Source organism: Psammomys obesus, unplaced genomic scaffold, assembly GCF_907164565.1.
Source record: "Psammomys obesus unplaced genomic scaffold, mPsaObe1.curated_primary_1811, whole genome shotgun sequence".
In the NCBI taxonomy this organism is placed as follows: domain Eukaryota; kingdom Metazoa; phylum Chordata; class Mammalia; order Rodentia; family Muridae; genus Psammomys; species Psammomys obesus.
Genome location: NW_026596152.1, coordinates 978959 through 993078, shown reverse-complemented (window position 1 = coordinate 993078; position 14120 = coordinate 978959). Strand labels below are relative to the sequence as shown.

General features: G+C 61.8%; 2 protein-coding genes across 4 annotated transcripts; one reads left to right on the top strand and one right to left on the bottom strand.

The window, feature by feature from the left end:
- Positions 1-216: 216 nt before the first annotated feature.
- Plscr3 (phospholipid scramblase 3) lies at positions 217-4614 on the top strand. 3 transcript variants are annotated; one of them, XM_055594347.1, is made up of 8 exons: positions 217-294; positions 510-665; positions 919-1154; positions 1240-1282; positions 1378-1592; positions 1721-1882; positions 3557-3718; positions 3909-4614. In XM_055594347.1, the coding sequence occupies exons 2-8, from the start codon at positions 659-661 to the stop codon at positions 3963-3965; spliced, it is 882 nt and encodes a 293-aa protein (XP_055450322.1). In that variant the 5' UTR covers positions 217-294; positions 510-658; the 3' UTR covers positions 3966-4614. The 3 variants fall into 3 exon arrangements, with proteins under 3 accessions (XP_055450322.1, XP_055450321.1, XP_055450323.1); XM_055594346.1 differs by having other exon boundaries at positions 504-665; XM_055594348.1 differs by lacking the exons at positions 217-294; positions 510-665; positions 919-1154; positions 1240-1282 and having other exon boundaries at positions 1373-1405.
- Positions 4615-5057: 443 nt separating this feature from the next.
- On the bottom strand, positions 5058-11222 carry Tnk1 (tyrosine kinase non receptor 1). Its single transcript, XM_055594339.1, is given in 14 exon segments — positions 5058-5245; positions 5327-5362; positions 5364-5423; positions 5504-5811; positions 6353-6426; positions 6654-6815; positions 7103-7197; positions 8150-8423; positions 8671-8954; positions 9054-9209; positions 9298-9489; positions 9607-9677; positions 9799-10011; positions 10834-11222. Coding segments are annotated over 13 exon segments (1989 nt in total). The 5' UTR covers positions 9962-10011; positions 10834-11222; the 3' UTR covers positions 5058-5131.
- Positions 11223-14120: the final 2898 nt, after the last annotated feature.

Genomic DNA, 14120 nt, shown 5'->3' with positions numbered 1-14120 from the left:
GCGAGGCCGACCGCCCCGGGGAGGCGGCCCCGGGGTCTGGAGCGGCGCTGGGGACGCGGCCGCAGTCCCCGCGGACAGCCCGGGTCTCCACGCCTCTGCAGTCCGAGCGGAAGGGGCGGGACCAGGGCGAGCGGGGCGCACCGGGAGCAGAAGCGCCGGCTTTCTGCGCAGATGCCCCCGGGGGCGGGGCTTGGCGGCCCGGGGGTGGGGCCAGGCCCTGGGCCCGCCCACGCCGGCGCCCGCGAGCCCCGGAGTGCGTGCTCCCCCCGCCCCGGCCAAATCTGGGGGTTTCAGGTGAGCCGGACCGTGGAGGGGTCAGGGAGACCTTCCTCGGGGTCAGGTCGTCTGTGTGACCGCAGGTCCGTCTGCCCTGACGTCTGCCAACAGCCATCTCCAGGGAAAATGGGAGAACAAAGGGAGGGGGCGGTCCTGGGGCCCCAAAGGAAATTCAGGGTCCCAGGTACCCCGCCCCGCCCGCTGACACTTTCGGTTTCTCCCCCGAGTCCTAGGCGCCGCCCAAGAGACCCTGGGCACGCGCTGGGCACAGCCGCCTCTCCGTCTCTGCCTGTCCGTCTTTGTGTCTGTGTCTGTCTGGCTGTCCCCACTCCAGAACTGAGCCTCCGGGACGCCCACAGCCCGAGACTCCCCTCCCCTTCCCATGGCAGGTACGTGGGCGCTAGACCGGGGGTCTCCGTTATCCCCCCACTCGCGAACTTGGGTGCCGGGTGTCGAACACATTCTCCAGGAATGTGCGCAGACTGGCTGCGTGGGGCCCTCCCTTCCCCCTGGGGAGCCGCCGCCCTGGCCCCCGCCCCATCGTTCTCTGCCTCTTCCTACGTTTCCCGCGGGCGCTCCTGGTCCTCGGGCTGAGAGACCAGAGGATGAGGCCACAGGTGACTCTCTAATGTTCCCCTACAGGCTACTTGCCCCCCAAAGGCTATGCCCCTGCGCCCCCGCCCCCCTACCCGGTGACAGCTGGGTATCCGGAGCCCGCACTGCATCCTGGACCAGCGCAGGCCCCAGTGCCTGCCCAGGTGCCCGCCCCCGCGCCAGGCTTCGCTCTCTTCCCCTCGCCAGGCCCCGTGGGCCCGGGGTCTCCTGCTCCCTTCTTGCCTCTGCCAGGGGTGCCTTCTGGCCTCGAGTTCCTAGTGCAGGTGAGTGGGAGGGAGGGCGTCTGCGAGGAGAGCCGCCGTTCCGTTCGGGCCGACGGCTAAGTCCCCGCCGCTCCCAACCCTACAGGCCGACCAGATCTTGATCCATCAGAAGGCCGAACGCGTGGAAAGTGAGTAGAGGAGCGAGCTGGGCTTCCCGAGCCGCGCGCGGTGGTGAGCTTCGGGGCAGGTGAGGCCCGGGGCCTCAGCCTGTCGCCCTTCACAGCTCTCCTAGGCTGGGAGACCTGTAACAGGTATGAGCTGCGCTCGGGGACCGGCCAGCAGCTGGCGCAGGCCGCTGAGGAGAGCAACTGCTGCGCCCGTCTGTGCTGCGGCGCCCGCCGGCCGCTGCGCGTCCGCCTGGCCGACCTGGGGGACCGCGAGGTGCTCCGCCTCCTCCGCCCGCTCCGCTGCGGCTGCTGTTCCTGTGGCCTGCAGGAGGTGGGCACGGCGGGGAGCCGAGCGGCCCAGAGCGGGGTCTGGGCAGGCGCGGAGGCCTGCGAGGGTCTGAGCTGGTGGCGAGCTGCGGCCGCGCGCCGGGCCTGACCGTACCTCGTCGCCCTCCCCAGATGGAGGTCCAGGCTCCGCCCGGCACCACCGTCGGCCACGTGCTGCAGACCTGGCACCCCTTCCTTCCCAAGTTCTCCATCCTTGACGCCGACCGCCAGACGGTCCTTCGGGTGGTGGGGCCTTGCTGGACGTGTGGCTGCGGCACAGACACCAACTTCGAGGTATTGTAAGGTGGGGTCGTTCCAGGCCCTTCACCGATCGAGAGGGGCTGATGAGGTGTCTTTGACGTAAAGGTACCTGCCGCCAAGTCGGACAACCCGAGTTCTAGCTGTGAGTCCCACGTGGTAGAAGAGAATCGACTGGTGAAAGTGGTCCTGCACACGCACGCACACACACACGCACACGCACACAGGCACACACACACAATCACTCAGCTAAGACGTCAACGTAACTAGGAAAACAGAGTGCTAATGGCAGGCCTGAGGCCTCACTCCTAATCTTATCACTCCAAATCTGTGTGAGCCTGTAAAAGCACCCTGTAATCCCAGCACTGGAGAGGCAGAGGCAGGTGGGTTCCTGAGTTTGAGGCCAGCCTGGTCTACAGAGTGAGTTCCAGGACAGCCAGGTCCATATAGAGGGACCCTGTCAGAAACAACCCAAAAAAGAACAAGACAGAAAGAGGAAAGAAGCCATCATCTTCTGTTCCCTACAGAACAGGCTCTGTTCCCTACAGCCATGTAGCCTGGAGGAGGGGCCAGCCTGATCTCAGGTGGAGGACTGTCGTCTCTTAGCCGTCCTCACTGCTTAGGTCGGCCAGGGGCTGAACCCCCGTAGCTGCTGAGCCTGTCTGTAAGCATGGACCCTCCCTTAATTTAACCCTGGGCTTGTCCTGCAAACTTAGAAGTCCAAATGACTCATCCAACCTGAGTCCAGGTGACGTCCTGCCTGAGGCCTCCTCCTCCCCCCCCCCCCAGCCAGAAGAACCCAGGTGGTGAGAATTTCAGAATAAGGCTGGGGGGCACTTCACCCCTCCGTGGGCTCTGAGTTCCCTGGGGGCCGAGTCCCCGTCCAGATGAGGGGGAGAGGACAGGTTTCTTGCCGTAGAGGGCGTCACCCAGGGTTGCCTGTAAAAGTGAGTCACCTGGCTGGTCAGAGGGAGTTTCTGTGCCAGGGCGCTGTGGGAGAGAAGTGCTCTCCGTGGGAATGCCCTCCCTACAGTGCAGGTCTCAGGGGTCGGCGGCCCTTGGCGCGGTCTTGAGCCTCGCTCTCGGGACTGCGAGTGGGCAGCGGCCGGCCATGCCGAGCCTGGGACCGGCTGCGGGCGGGAAGTTTCCTGCAGCTGCGGCATGTGGAGGGAGGAGGATGCACCCGAGGTAGAAGGAAATGACTTCAGTTCTCCTCACTGGGCCAGGTCACCGAGTTAGCGTTTCCACGGGCCTTGCTGCTGCTGGGCTCAGAGAGCCACCTGTTGGCACCTGTCTGCTAGGGTTGGGGCCTCTAGCTGGGGCTCCTATGCAGGGCTGGGAGGGGCTCCAAAAAAATCATAGTTTTGGGAGCATTTTTGACACCTGCCTTTGCCCTCTCAGCTAGGCTCCTCTGTGTAGGGCGCCCCAAACACGGGTGCCAGGGGTACTGTGCTAAGCTGGCCGCTTATCACTGACCCGCAGTTACGTCACGCCTTTGGAAAGCGACAGATCCGAATCTAAATCCTGATCTTCACTTTGCACCTGTAACCTAGAGTATCTCATTTCCCCGCTGTCACAGGCGAACCCAGCTCTACTGGGCAGGTTCACAGAGAACTGTCTACACAGCTCACACATGCAACTATAGAGTGAGGCGGGAGGCTGGGGAGGCTGCGGCCTCTTCCCCAGGGGGTGGTCCTTCCCTCCCTGCAGGTGAAGACGAAGGACGAATCCCGAAGTGTGGGCCGCATCAGCAAGGAGTGGGGAGGGCTGCTCCGGGAGGCCCTCACGGACGCCGACGACTTCGGCCTCCAGTTCCCCGTAGACCTCGACGTGAGGGTGAAGGCTGTGCTGCTGGGAGCCACGTTCCTCATTGTGAGTCGGCTGCCCCGCCCTCCCCTCCCTGCCTCTCCTTTCCTGCTACCTGAAACTTGGTTCAGTCCCGGGCCCCTTCGCTAGACAGCTAGGGATATGGATGGTGGGCTGCAGGGGTCAGCCCAGAGCTGAGCCCAGCCGGGCCGCCTCGCCCGGGCCAGACCGGCCACTGACGCTGGCTGTCCCTTAGGACTACATGTTCTTCGAGAAGCGAGGAGGCGCTGGACCCTCTGCCGTCACCAGTTAGAAGCCACCTCAGGACGAGGAGACCATCACCTCAGCCAGAACTCAAGATGGTCATTGGCCCTGGCCGCCTGTCGCTCCCGAAGCAGCCCTTTCCTTGGTATACACTACAGCGGATGTCGGGTGGCTTGAATTGTTGGGAGCCGCTGTGACCCGCCCCTCCCCCCCAGCCCTGCAGAAGAGCATGTATGAAAACCCTCCCACCCTGTTGGCCATGGCCCAGCAGTCTCTATGCACACAGGAATACTAGCTTCTAAACTTTCTACCCACTCCTGGCCTTTCTCCACGGCCTCTGCCCAGGAAGAGGCCTTTGGAACCCAGGGCTTGTGGGTAAAAGGCAAGCAGCACCAAAGATGGCAGACACGTTAGCCAGCCGATTCCCTTAGCTTCAGTGTGCACCCTGAAGGCACCCTGCCTCCTCACTAATAGCTGCAGATGCTGGGCCCTTCTGGTGCTCTCTACAGCTCCCCTGTGCCTTCTTCAACCGTCAACCCCTTCCTTTCCCCGCTGGAGGAAGGAGACTGTGTCTTTGTATGTTACTCATATAAACTCGGAGACTTTCTAAACTTCGGAAGGTGTATGGGATGGGAGAGGTTGGGGGTGGGGTCAAACAAAGGGGGGTATCGCTGGGCTATAGCCCCAATAAGACAATCATCTGTTTTACTTGGATTAAGGGGCAGGGGGTCCTTGAGTCAGGAAGTCAGTTTTCAGCATTCACGTTGACTCTGGACCAAACCACAGCCATCCGGGCCAAGGCCCCTGGGTCAGTATCTAGGAAGGCATCCGGCAGAGCCCAGTGAGGTAGCTGACGTCGGGTCTGAGGGCTGCCTGCAGTCCAGCGCAGCTCCTTAGCTGCCGTCTGTGGTGAGTGGGGGCCCTCCGCAGCGTTTCCTGTCCAAGTCCTATTGGGAATGCATGAGGCTGAGCAGACTCCATCCTTCTCGGTCCAGTCAAAGGTCCTTAAGGCCTCAGAGGTGAAGGAGTGGGGCTCGCAGGAAGTGGTGCCTGGCCCCAGGGGCCCAACACACTCCCTGCACCTCCTCACAGGTACAGTCTCCTGGGTGTGCAAGTCTGCCTCTGACAAGACCTCACGGTTCTGTGTGGTCGCTGAGGCCAGGCCTACGTGGACCAGGTGCACCACGCTGGCATCTCTCCCTGAGGATGTAGAGCTCAGGGCCGGGCCAGGACGTAGCGGCTGGCTGCTGGCAGGTCCCACTGGTGACGCTGCAGGATGCGCCGACAGTCCGCTCTGGACAGGTCGCTGAGGTGGAAGAGCTGCTCTACCTGTACGGGCCAGAGGGAGGGCAGCTGACCACTAGAGGGCAGATCAGGAGGCCGGGGAGCCTGCTGAGGGCCTAGGTTTACCTTGAGGCTCTGGATGGCAGAGGCCACATCCCCCCCCAGCGGCTCTGAGCGCCACCTGGCACTCCTGGTAGGTGACCCCGTGTACGCTCAGCTCTACCTGTGGGGATAAATCCTCGCTCAGCTCTCGTCCCAACCCAGAGGTCCCTCGAACAGCAAGTCATTTCAGTGAGAGCTCACCTCCTTAATCTTCCCCTGCCACTCAGGGTCTGCTGACCAGGGGCCTCCGGAGGGGACTGTGGCTTTGCTGGCCCCGGGAACTCCAGTGCGGTGGTTGTGTGAGGGTTCTCCTCTGGGCCAGGGAGGCGGTACTTTGTGGGGCTGGGTGGGCTGAGAAGAGCTGGAGACGAAAAGTGGGCGAGGAGGCAGGTCTGGTGGGCGAGGAGGCCCCTGGGAGGCTCTGGTATGCCGAAGTTCGGGAGGGCTTGAACCGCCTCCTGTGGGTCGGGGCCCCAGAGACAGAACTGACTCCAAACTCTTGGAAATGCCTTGGGTTGAGAAAGAAATGGCTTGAGAGGAGGCCCTCCTTCCTGCTCTGGGTCTGTCTGCACTGGGCTGGGTCAGTTTGTAGGAATATTCAGGTAAGCTAGCTGGCCCCATTCTCGGGTGTCTGTATGTTAGGTGCGACAGCAGGACAGGTATGCAAATTATACCGAGGCAGTTAGGAGCCCAAAGAACAGTCCCTGGGAGCCAGAGCCAGGAGATGCTGTCCAGTGGGGAAATCAGGGATACCTCCAATCTTAAGGTCTTAAAGTATACCAGGAGGTGGTGGTGCACACCTCTAATCCCAGCACTCAGGAGGCAGAGACAGCCAGAGCTCTGAGTTCAAGGCCAGCCTGGTCTACAGAGTGAGTTCCAGGACAGCCATGGCTGCACAGTGAAACCCTTTCCCAAAGAACAAAACAAATACATAGGCAGTCTGTCCCAAGACGGAATTTGGAGGAAGGAAGTTATATGTCAAGGGTATGGGTCAGGGTCGGGAAGGGGAGCTGCAGGGTTGCTCCTGGGCCCCTGGGCTCTGCCACTCACCCCTCATCCTCTGCAGGGGCTCCTTCCTTCTCTGACTCTGTGCCGGGGGCAGCTCCTGAAACTTTGACTTCTCCCTGTCCCGGTGAGAGAGTGACCCAGCTCTTCCCCGTCCACTCACCCACATCATGGCCTCCTTCCAAAAAGAAATGGGGCTCACAGGCTGAGACCCCTCCCCCAGGGGAGGCGCCAGCTGGGGCAAGTCCCTTCTCACTCCTGGGTCCCAAGTCTTCTTCCAGAGACATCACTGTGCTTGGCCAGTCCCTCCAACGCAACCCTGTCCCCGACCCTTCCAGCGCCTCACCCATCTGGGCTTCCTCGGCACCTCTCTCCGCGGGCAGGGGAACCTCTGTGGGCGGGGTGGGTAAGCGGTGAACCCGAGTCTGCCAGTGCCACTGCTGAAGCCGGAAAGCTGCCCGCTTTGAAGGTGCGACCATTCTGGCCCCTCCAGGTTGCGGCGTCCGGGCTGTGGGAAGAGGATGGAGGAAGAGGGGAAAGCGCAGCTGGTCTCAGGCTGAATTCAGCTGTCAGGCCGTGTATCCTGTGACTACATCTGCCTGGAGGAAGGAAGCCTTTCTCCCACACAAAAGGGCACTGTGGAGCAGGCAGGGCTCCAGCGGGGAGGGCAGGACTGCGCAGGGCACAGTGGGAAAAGGAAAAGACCCATAAGACCAACATTCAGAGAGGAAAATGAAGAGACCGACTGGGCGTCAAGAGGACTGGGACAGCTCTTAGGGGACATAAGGCCGTCACCTGCCATCAATGATAGTGATGGGGTCACCGGGCTCCATCCGCAGAGCCCCTGGCTCTGTGACCTCCCTCACACAACGTCCCTCAGAAAGCCTCGCCTGCGGAGACAGAAGAAAGGGTGTCTGGGCTTTTGGCCTAAGTCATAGGGTGAGAAGAGAAACAAGAGGAAGGCCCTTCCTCTGTGTCCATCAAATAAATTCACACCATGTAGGCCTCTGTGCGCCCATCCTGTCTCCTCACTGCAGTAGCAAGTGAGGAGGTTGCTGGCCTGGACTCCATGCCGTGCTGGACATGCCACCAAGGGAGAACCATCCTGTTCACACCCAAGCCCACCGGGTCTGCCTCCCACACAGGTCAGGGGCATTTCGGCTCCTCCCCAGGGCCCACTGCCTCAGCTCTGATCTGGAGCTCTCTCCGTTGCTCCTGCCTCCCGGCCTCTCTCCCTGTCACACCAGGTACTCTGACCCCGCTGGACTGACGTAACGACTCTGACCCTCATCCTTCCAGGTCCCACGTGGCCTCGGGGTGAAGAGCTTTAACGGTACATAGACTGACTTAGGGCACAGCTCTGAAGTCACCGGCTGCGGCTGCCCTCAGTGTGTCCGAGCCTGAAGTGCCCCATCTGTTAGAGATTAAGAATGCTCCCCTCCTGGAGCTGCTAAGGACAAAAATGTGCAGCTGAGGGCACCACGCGGGCTGTGAGTTCTAAACTACCTGATGAAGCTCTGCAGCCTCGTTGCTTCTGCTTGCCCTCCCATGCACAATTTCTCTTTTTTGGCTTGTCAAGCTCCCGTGAAAACCTATTGCTCTCTTTTCTGCGCCTCTCCCTGTGGCCCAGAAGCAGACACCACGTCTTCAGCTGCATCTTTGTAGCCCCTAGCTGCCTCCTCGGGGCCCTGAGCTTCCTGCAGATAGGGAGGGACTGTGTCTGTTTAGCTCAGAGCTGCGTCCCGGATTCAAGCCCAGGCACCAAGAGATGTTTGTCTTACGCACAGAACTCTGGGCCAGACAGATAAGGGAAGAGAGGCTCTGCGTGTCTGGGCTCCCCACCTCCTGAAGCAGCCCTTCCAGGCTGGAAAAGCTCGGCCGGTCTGCGGGGTGCGGGGCCCAGCAGCGCAAGGCGAGGGAGTAGAGGGCCCTGGAACAGAGAGGAGGCCTCGGCAGCCTGGCTCGGTCCTTCTCCAGCCGATGGAGGATGAGATATGGTGGAACACCCGCCCAGGGTTCCTCGCCTCCAGAAAACATTTCCCACAGCGTCACGCCAAACATCCACACGTCAGAGGCTGAGGAGAAGGCTCCCTGGCGCAGACTCTCTGGGGCACACCTGAGGAAGGCGGAATTGAAGGTGGCTAGGTGGGTGCCCACTTATCTTCCTTCCTCCGCACCCCTCCCTTGGTGCCGGCCCTCACCCCCGCTGCATTAGCCCCAGAAGTCCTTTCTGAGACGCCTGACCTAACGCCACCTCTGTCCTGCCTCCTCTAGAAGACCAACAACCACTTCCTCTTCCCAACACACCCTACCCCCGCCCTGGTTCCAAGCTGGCCAGACCATCATCACAGTACTGCCCTCACCAGGCATAGGGGATGGGACGTGGCCCACCCATGACGTAGCGTCCCCGGGCACCGCCCAGCGGCCGCACCAGCCCGAAGTCCGCCACTTTGATGGTGCGAGGTGAGGCCAGCAGCAGGTTTCGGGTGGCGAGGTCCCGGTGCACCAGCCCTCGGGACCCCAAGTACGCCATGGCTCCTGCCAACTGGCGCAGGAACAGGCACAGCAGGGACACGGGCAAAGGGGGCGTCGGCGCTGGGGCAGTCAGGCGTGCGTGCAGGGAGCCCAGCGGCGCCAGCTCCATCACCTGCAGGAACACGCCAGTCAGCATCAGCCCCACCAAGCCGGGGGGGGGGGGGGGGGGGGGGGGGGGAGGCTGCGGGACTCGGTGTGCACGGCCACTCACCATCTGCAGGGGCTGGCCCAGCACCAGGCCGTGCAGCCGCAGCACGTGTGGGTGATCCAGCTTCATCATGACAGACACCTCCCTCAGGAAGTCTCCCAGCTCCGTGCCCACCGGCCCCTCGGGGCCCACTCGGAGAGACTTGACAGCCACTGGGATCTGGAGGGGGAAGCACCAGTAAGCACCCAGAGGGACAGGGCCGAGGCCGGGGCGGAGGGCGTGCTGCCTCGGTACCTCGCACACTCACACTTTGCCCACTGGGCAGCGTCCACCACCCTCGATGTACGACCCCGAAGCAGCCCGAGCCCAGCAGCTCCCCTCTGCACACAGCACCCTCCGGAATCAGACACTTGAGTCCCCCCTCTGGCTCGTGGAGGCACGGGAAACTGTCTGGGCGTGGGGGGCTCTCCTTCTGTTCAGGAGCGAGACCCCCGAGGATCTGAAATGGGGGGAGGGGTGCAGGTGAGTGGAGCCCAGGTCAACCGCCCATCATTCCTCAAACCCCCTCAACAAGCCCTCAAACCCCCTCAACAAGCCCTCAGGTCCTACCACACACCTTGTAGACCCAGTTCTTGGCCTTGATCCCCGAACGGTGCCGCTTCAGGGCTTCGGCAAGTCTGCGCTGGGCTGGGGGAGGCCAGGGTTAGCAGACGGGCGAAGGGGGGATGGTGTGGGATGCAGAGAACAGGCAAGAAGGGGGCAGGACCCACATTGGGGAGGTGGGGGGGCACAGGGCAGGGGTCCTCACCAGGCCGGCCCATGCCAATGCTGTCCAGGTCCTCCGGCCTCACAAAGTCGAAGTGTTCGGGCCGTGTGACATTGAGTTCCTCCAGGATGGGCCGGTAGAACTGCGCCAGCTGCATATCCCGGAGCAGCCGAAGCAGCCACAGGGAACTGGCTTCAGGGAGCATGTCTGCAGACGCAGCTCTCAGGAGGACAGCGGCCCCTTTAAATGCACAGCCTAGGGCAGTTGTGGAGGACGCAAGAGACAGGGTCTGAACTGCCACCCTCCGAACACCAGAAACCCCAGGTACACCAGAGAGACAGAGCAGGGATAGCCAGGAACATGGCCAGACACACACACACACACACACACACACCCCTGCTAGCCTGCTCCTCGGGCCAACACTGAGAAAACTCTGAGACAGAATGTGGCCTGCCCAGGCTACCAAGCCCAGCGGCGTCCTAGCTCTAGGGCTATGGCGCTCCACCTTCCTACCCCTGCGACCCTGGAGTACAGCTCCTCATGCTGTGGTGACCCCAACCACGAAATCATTTTCCTTACTGCTGCATGACTGTAATTTTGCTACGGTTACGACTCGTAATGTAAATATTTTTGGAGAAAGAAGTTTGCCATGGGGGTCGCAGCGCAGAGGCGAAGAGCCACGGCTTTAGTGGCACCCTGCCCCTGCACTCCTGACACTCAGTCCCGAGCCGAGCCTACCATACTCAAAGCGGAGACACCCAGATACACAAAAGACACATGCGCGGTGGGCTGCCTCCCCCACACCCCCGAGAGCTACAGACATGCCACAAAACAGGCCTGAGACAATCAGATTCGTGCCGTCGCAAGTCCAAGACATTCCCATACCCTGCCACAAAATGCGGGCACACTGCCACACACCCTCACACAGGTGTCCCTGAGACACCTCCGCGGATTAAAGGTACCTAGATGCAGCAGCGCCACACACAAGAGACACCAAGACACACGTAAACACAAGCGCGACCTGACGACTACTGCCCGCCACCCGGGCGATGCCCAGCGTCATGGCTCCTTACACACCCAAGGCGGCGCCTTTAGAAATTAAACAGGTGTCTGGGCCGGCCGCTAGGCGAGGGGCTAAGGCCGGAGCCAAGCTCGCTCGGACGCTGCTCTCGGGGCCGCCTGGGCCGCCGGGGGCGGGGGCGCTCGCTCCGGGCGAGGCGCAGGGTGCGTCACTCGGCCCGGGCTGGCCTCCAGGCCGCCACCAGCCGTTAAACACGGCTCGAGGCCTCGGGGTCCACGCCGGCCCCGCTCCCGCTGTGCCCCGCAGCCGGGGTGGGCGCGCTGGCCACCCCGGGCGGCGTGGACTAGGGCAGAGCTCCGGCCCAGGGCGACCCCGCGCGGCACCAGGCGGGGCGCGAGCGGCGGGAGGCGGCGGCCGGGGAGCCGGGCGGGAGGCGCCCCGCCGGGCCCAGCCGCGGGCGCCCCCTCGAGCGGCGGACTCTCACCTGGCGGAGGCGGAAGAGGCAGCGGCCGGCCGCCCCAGTGGCCGCCTTAAATCCCGCGAGGGGCGGCCCCGAGGGCGGGCCTGGCAGCGCCCCAGGGCCGCGCTCCTCCCCCTGACGGACAGGTGAGCCGGGCCCCGCCGGCCTCCTTCCGCCCGCCCGCCTGCAGCCCGCGGGCCTCCGCTGTGCCCCCAGCTCTCCTCCTCTCCGTCCTCCTCCTCTCTTCCTCCTCGTCCTCCTCCTCCTCCTCATCCTCCTCCTCCTTTCCTCCCCCTCCTCCTCCTCCCCTCTCCTCCTTTCCTTCTCACCTCCTCCTCTCCTCCTCCTCTCCTCCTCCTCGTCCTCCTCCCCCTCCTCCTCTTGTCCTCCTCCTCCTCTCCCTCCTCCTCCTCTCCGTCCTCCTCCTCCTCCCTCTTCCTCCTCCTCTCCTCCCCCTCCTCCTCCCGCCCTAGACGGTTCTCCTGGGGACAGCAGGTGCCTGCGGTCGGGCTGCCCAGGAGCGGGTTAAGCGGACACGGGCACCAGTGAGGCTCCAGCAGGCGGCTTGTAAGTGTCGGGGGGAGCCAAGGCCCAGGGCGCTTTGGGATGGCGCGGGGCAGAGTTGGTGCCGTTGCCGACGTCAGCTCTGGCGCTCGACAGCCGAGGAGAGGCTGAGCAGCGCTCCGCCTGGAGGGACCGCTGTCGCCCGAGGCGTCCTGCGCAGCCTGCGTCCCGGAGCCTGCAGGAGTGTGTGCGCCCCGCGGGCGTGCCGGCGCCCGAGAGGCCCGAGGAGAGCGTGGGATCCCTGACCCTGGAGCCCCAGGTGGGTCTGAGCTGCCCGCGTGAACCCGCGCGGTCCGCCCGCCTCTGCTAGCCCCCGGATGGCAGGGGGAGCCGCCCCGGCCGGCTCCAAGGAGGGTCGCGCGCTCTCCCTCTCCTCCCGGGGTCCCCCGGGCGAGTGGACGCCCGGCCGCCGGCAAGCCTCCCCCTGCAGTGTAAAAGCGCTCTGTGCGCCGGGCAGCACGCGGCGTTGCGGCCGTGCGAGGACGAGCTCGCTGAGTTCTGCGGATTTCCTGCCGCCTCCCTTGCCCCCCGGTTCGACACTGTCCCCTCTGCGCCTGTCACGCGCACGCACCGGGGCTCTGCAGGGAGGAAACGGGCCGGTCGCACTCATCTTGGCCGCTTCAGGCCCTAGAGGAGTGTAGGCACACGGTAGGGGCCGGGTGGGCTGGGTGTGGCGCCCGTCTGATCCGGTGATTGCTGTGGACGGCCTGCCGTTATCCCCTGCTTCACAAACACCCTGGAACCAAGTAAAAATTAAAAATACCGTTGCCATGTGGGTTTCTTTATAGCACTTGGACAACGATTCTTCCCTGTTTATTCTGTGCATTGTGTTATAGTTCTCTCTGTGAACTCACGGTTTTTACCAGATTTGGGGAATTCTCGCCCACCCAGTGCTGTAACTACAGGCGTGTGCCGCCCCGTCGCCCACCCTGTCAGCTGTGAAGCTACAGATGGTTGTGAGCTGCTGTGTGGGACCAGAGACTGGAACCCAGGTCCTCTGCAAGAGCAGCCAGTGCTCTTAACCCCTGAGCCATCTCTCCAGCCCCTCTCTAACACACATTTTAATCATTACAAACCTCCAGAGGCACCAGGCACCAACTGATGCACAGACACACACTTAGGCAAAAGACCTTTACACATAAAATTTAAAATAAAAAAATCTGTGTTTCAGAATGCATGTTGAGGTGGCAGAGAGATGACCTCGTATTTCAGAGCATGCCCGGCTCTCACGAAGGGCCCAGTTCGGTTCCCAGCCCCCACCTCAGCGCCTGGGAAGCAGATGCCCTCTGCTGGCCTTCCTTGGGCACTGCAGGCACAGGCGCACACACTTATCATTTAAACACTAGTTGTCCTGGGCTGGAGAGACGGCTCAGCAGTTGATTAGGGCACGGCTGTGCTTTGAGAGGACCAGGGCCATTCTCAGCACTCACAACGGCCTGTAGCGCCAGTCCCACTTTTTTCTGCCTCTGAGGGCACAGCACACCTGTGTGCATAAGCGTACAGATAAAACACCTACACGTAAAAATAAATACAATTTAAAATAAATATTCTCCCAGCCCCCCCCCTCCAAAAAAAGAGGAAGCCGGGGCTGTAGCTCAGTTGGTAGAGTACCTGCCTAGTGTTTACCAGGTTCTGGGTTTGATCCCAGCACCGTAGAAGCCAGAAGTGCTGGCACATGGCTGTAATCTTGTCCAAAACAACACAAGAAAGAAACAAACCTCAGGGAGGCAGAGGCAGAGGCAGGCAGGTCTCTGTGCGCCTACAAAGCGATTCTAGCACAGCCAAGGCTACACAGAGAAACCCTGTTTTGAAAAAACAAAAAGAAAGCAAAGCGAAAACAGTTAAATAAAGATGTCACCGTGAGCCCCTGGGAGATGGCTCAGCAGGTAAAGGAGCTGCTGAGCATTCCCGATGACCTGAGTTTGATCCCTGGAACCCATGTTAAAAACCCTGATTTATTTAACCTGGCATGGATCTCTGAGTTTTCAGGCCAGCCACAGCTACATAGGGAAAACCTATTTCTGAAAACTATGCACTGATCTGCAGCTGTAACCCCAACTCTTCGATGGTGAGATAGGAAGCTGAGACAGGAGAATTGCCCAGAAGCTTCTTAGGCCAGCTAGCCCGGAGTACACACACAACAGCAGAAAGACTGCTAGAAAGATTCAAGGGAAAAGCTTAATACTGAGTCCAAAATATGTCCTCCAATGTTGTATGCTTTTTTGTGAGCCTTACATTTTTCCTAAGTGTCTGTCCTGTTCCCTCAGCCCTGCTTCCTTCCTTCCTTCCTTCCTTCCTTCCTTCCTTCCTTCCTTCCTT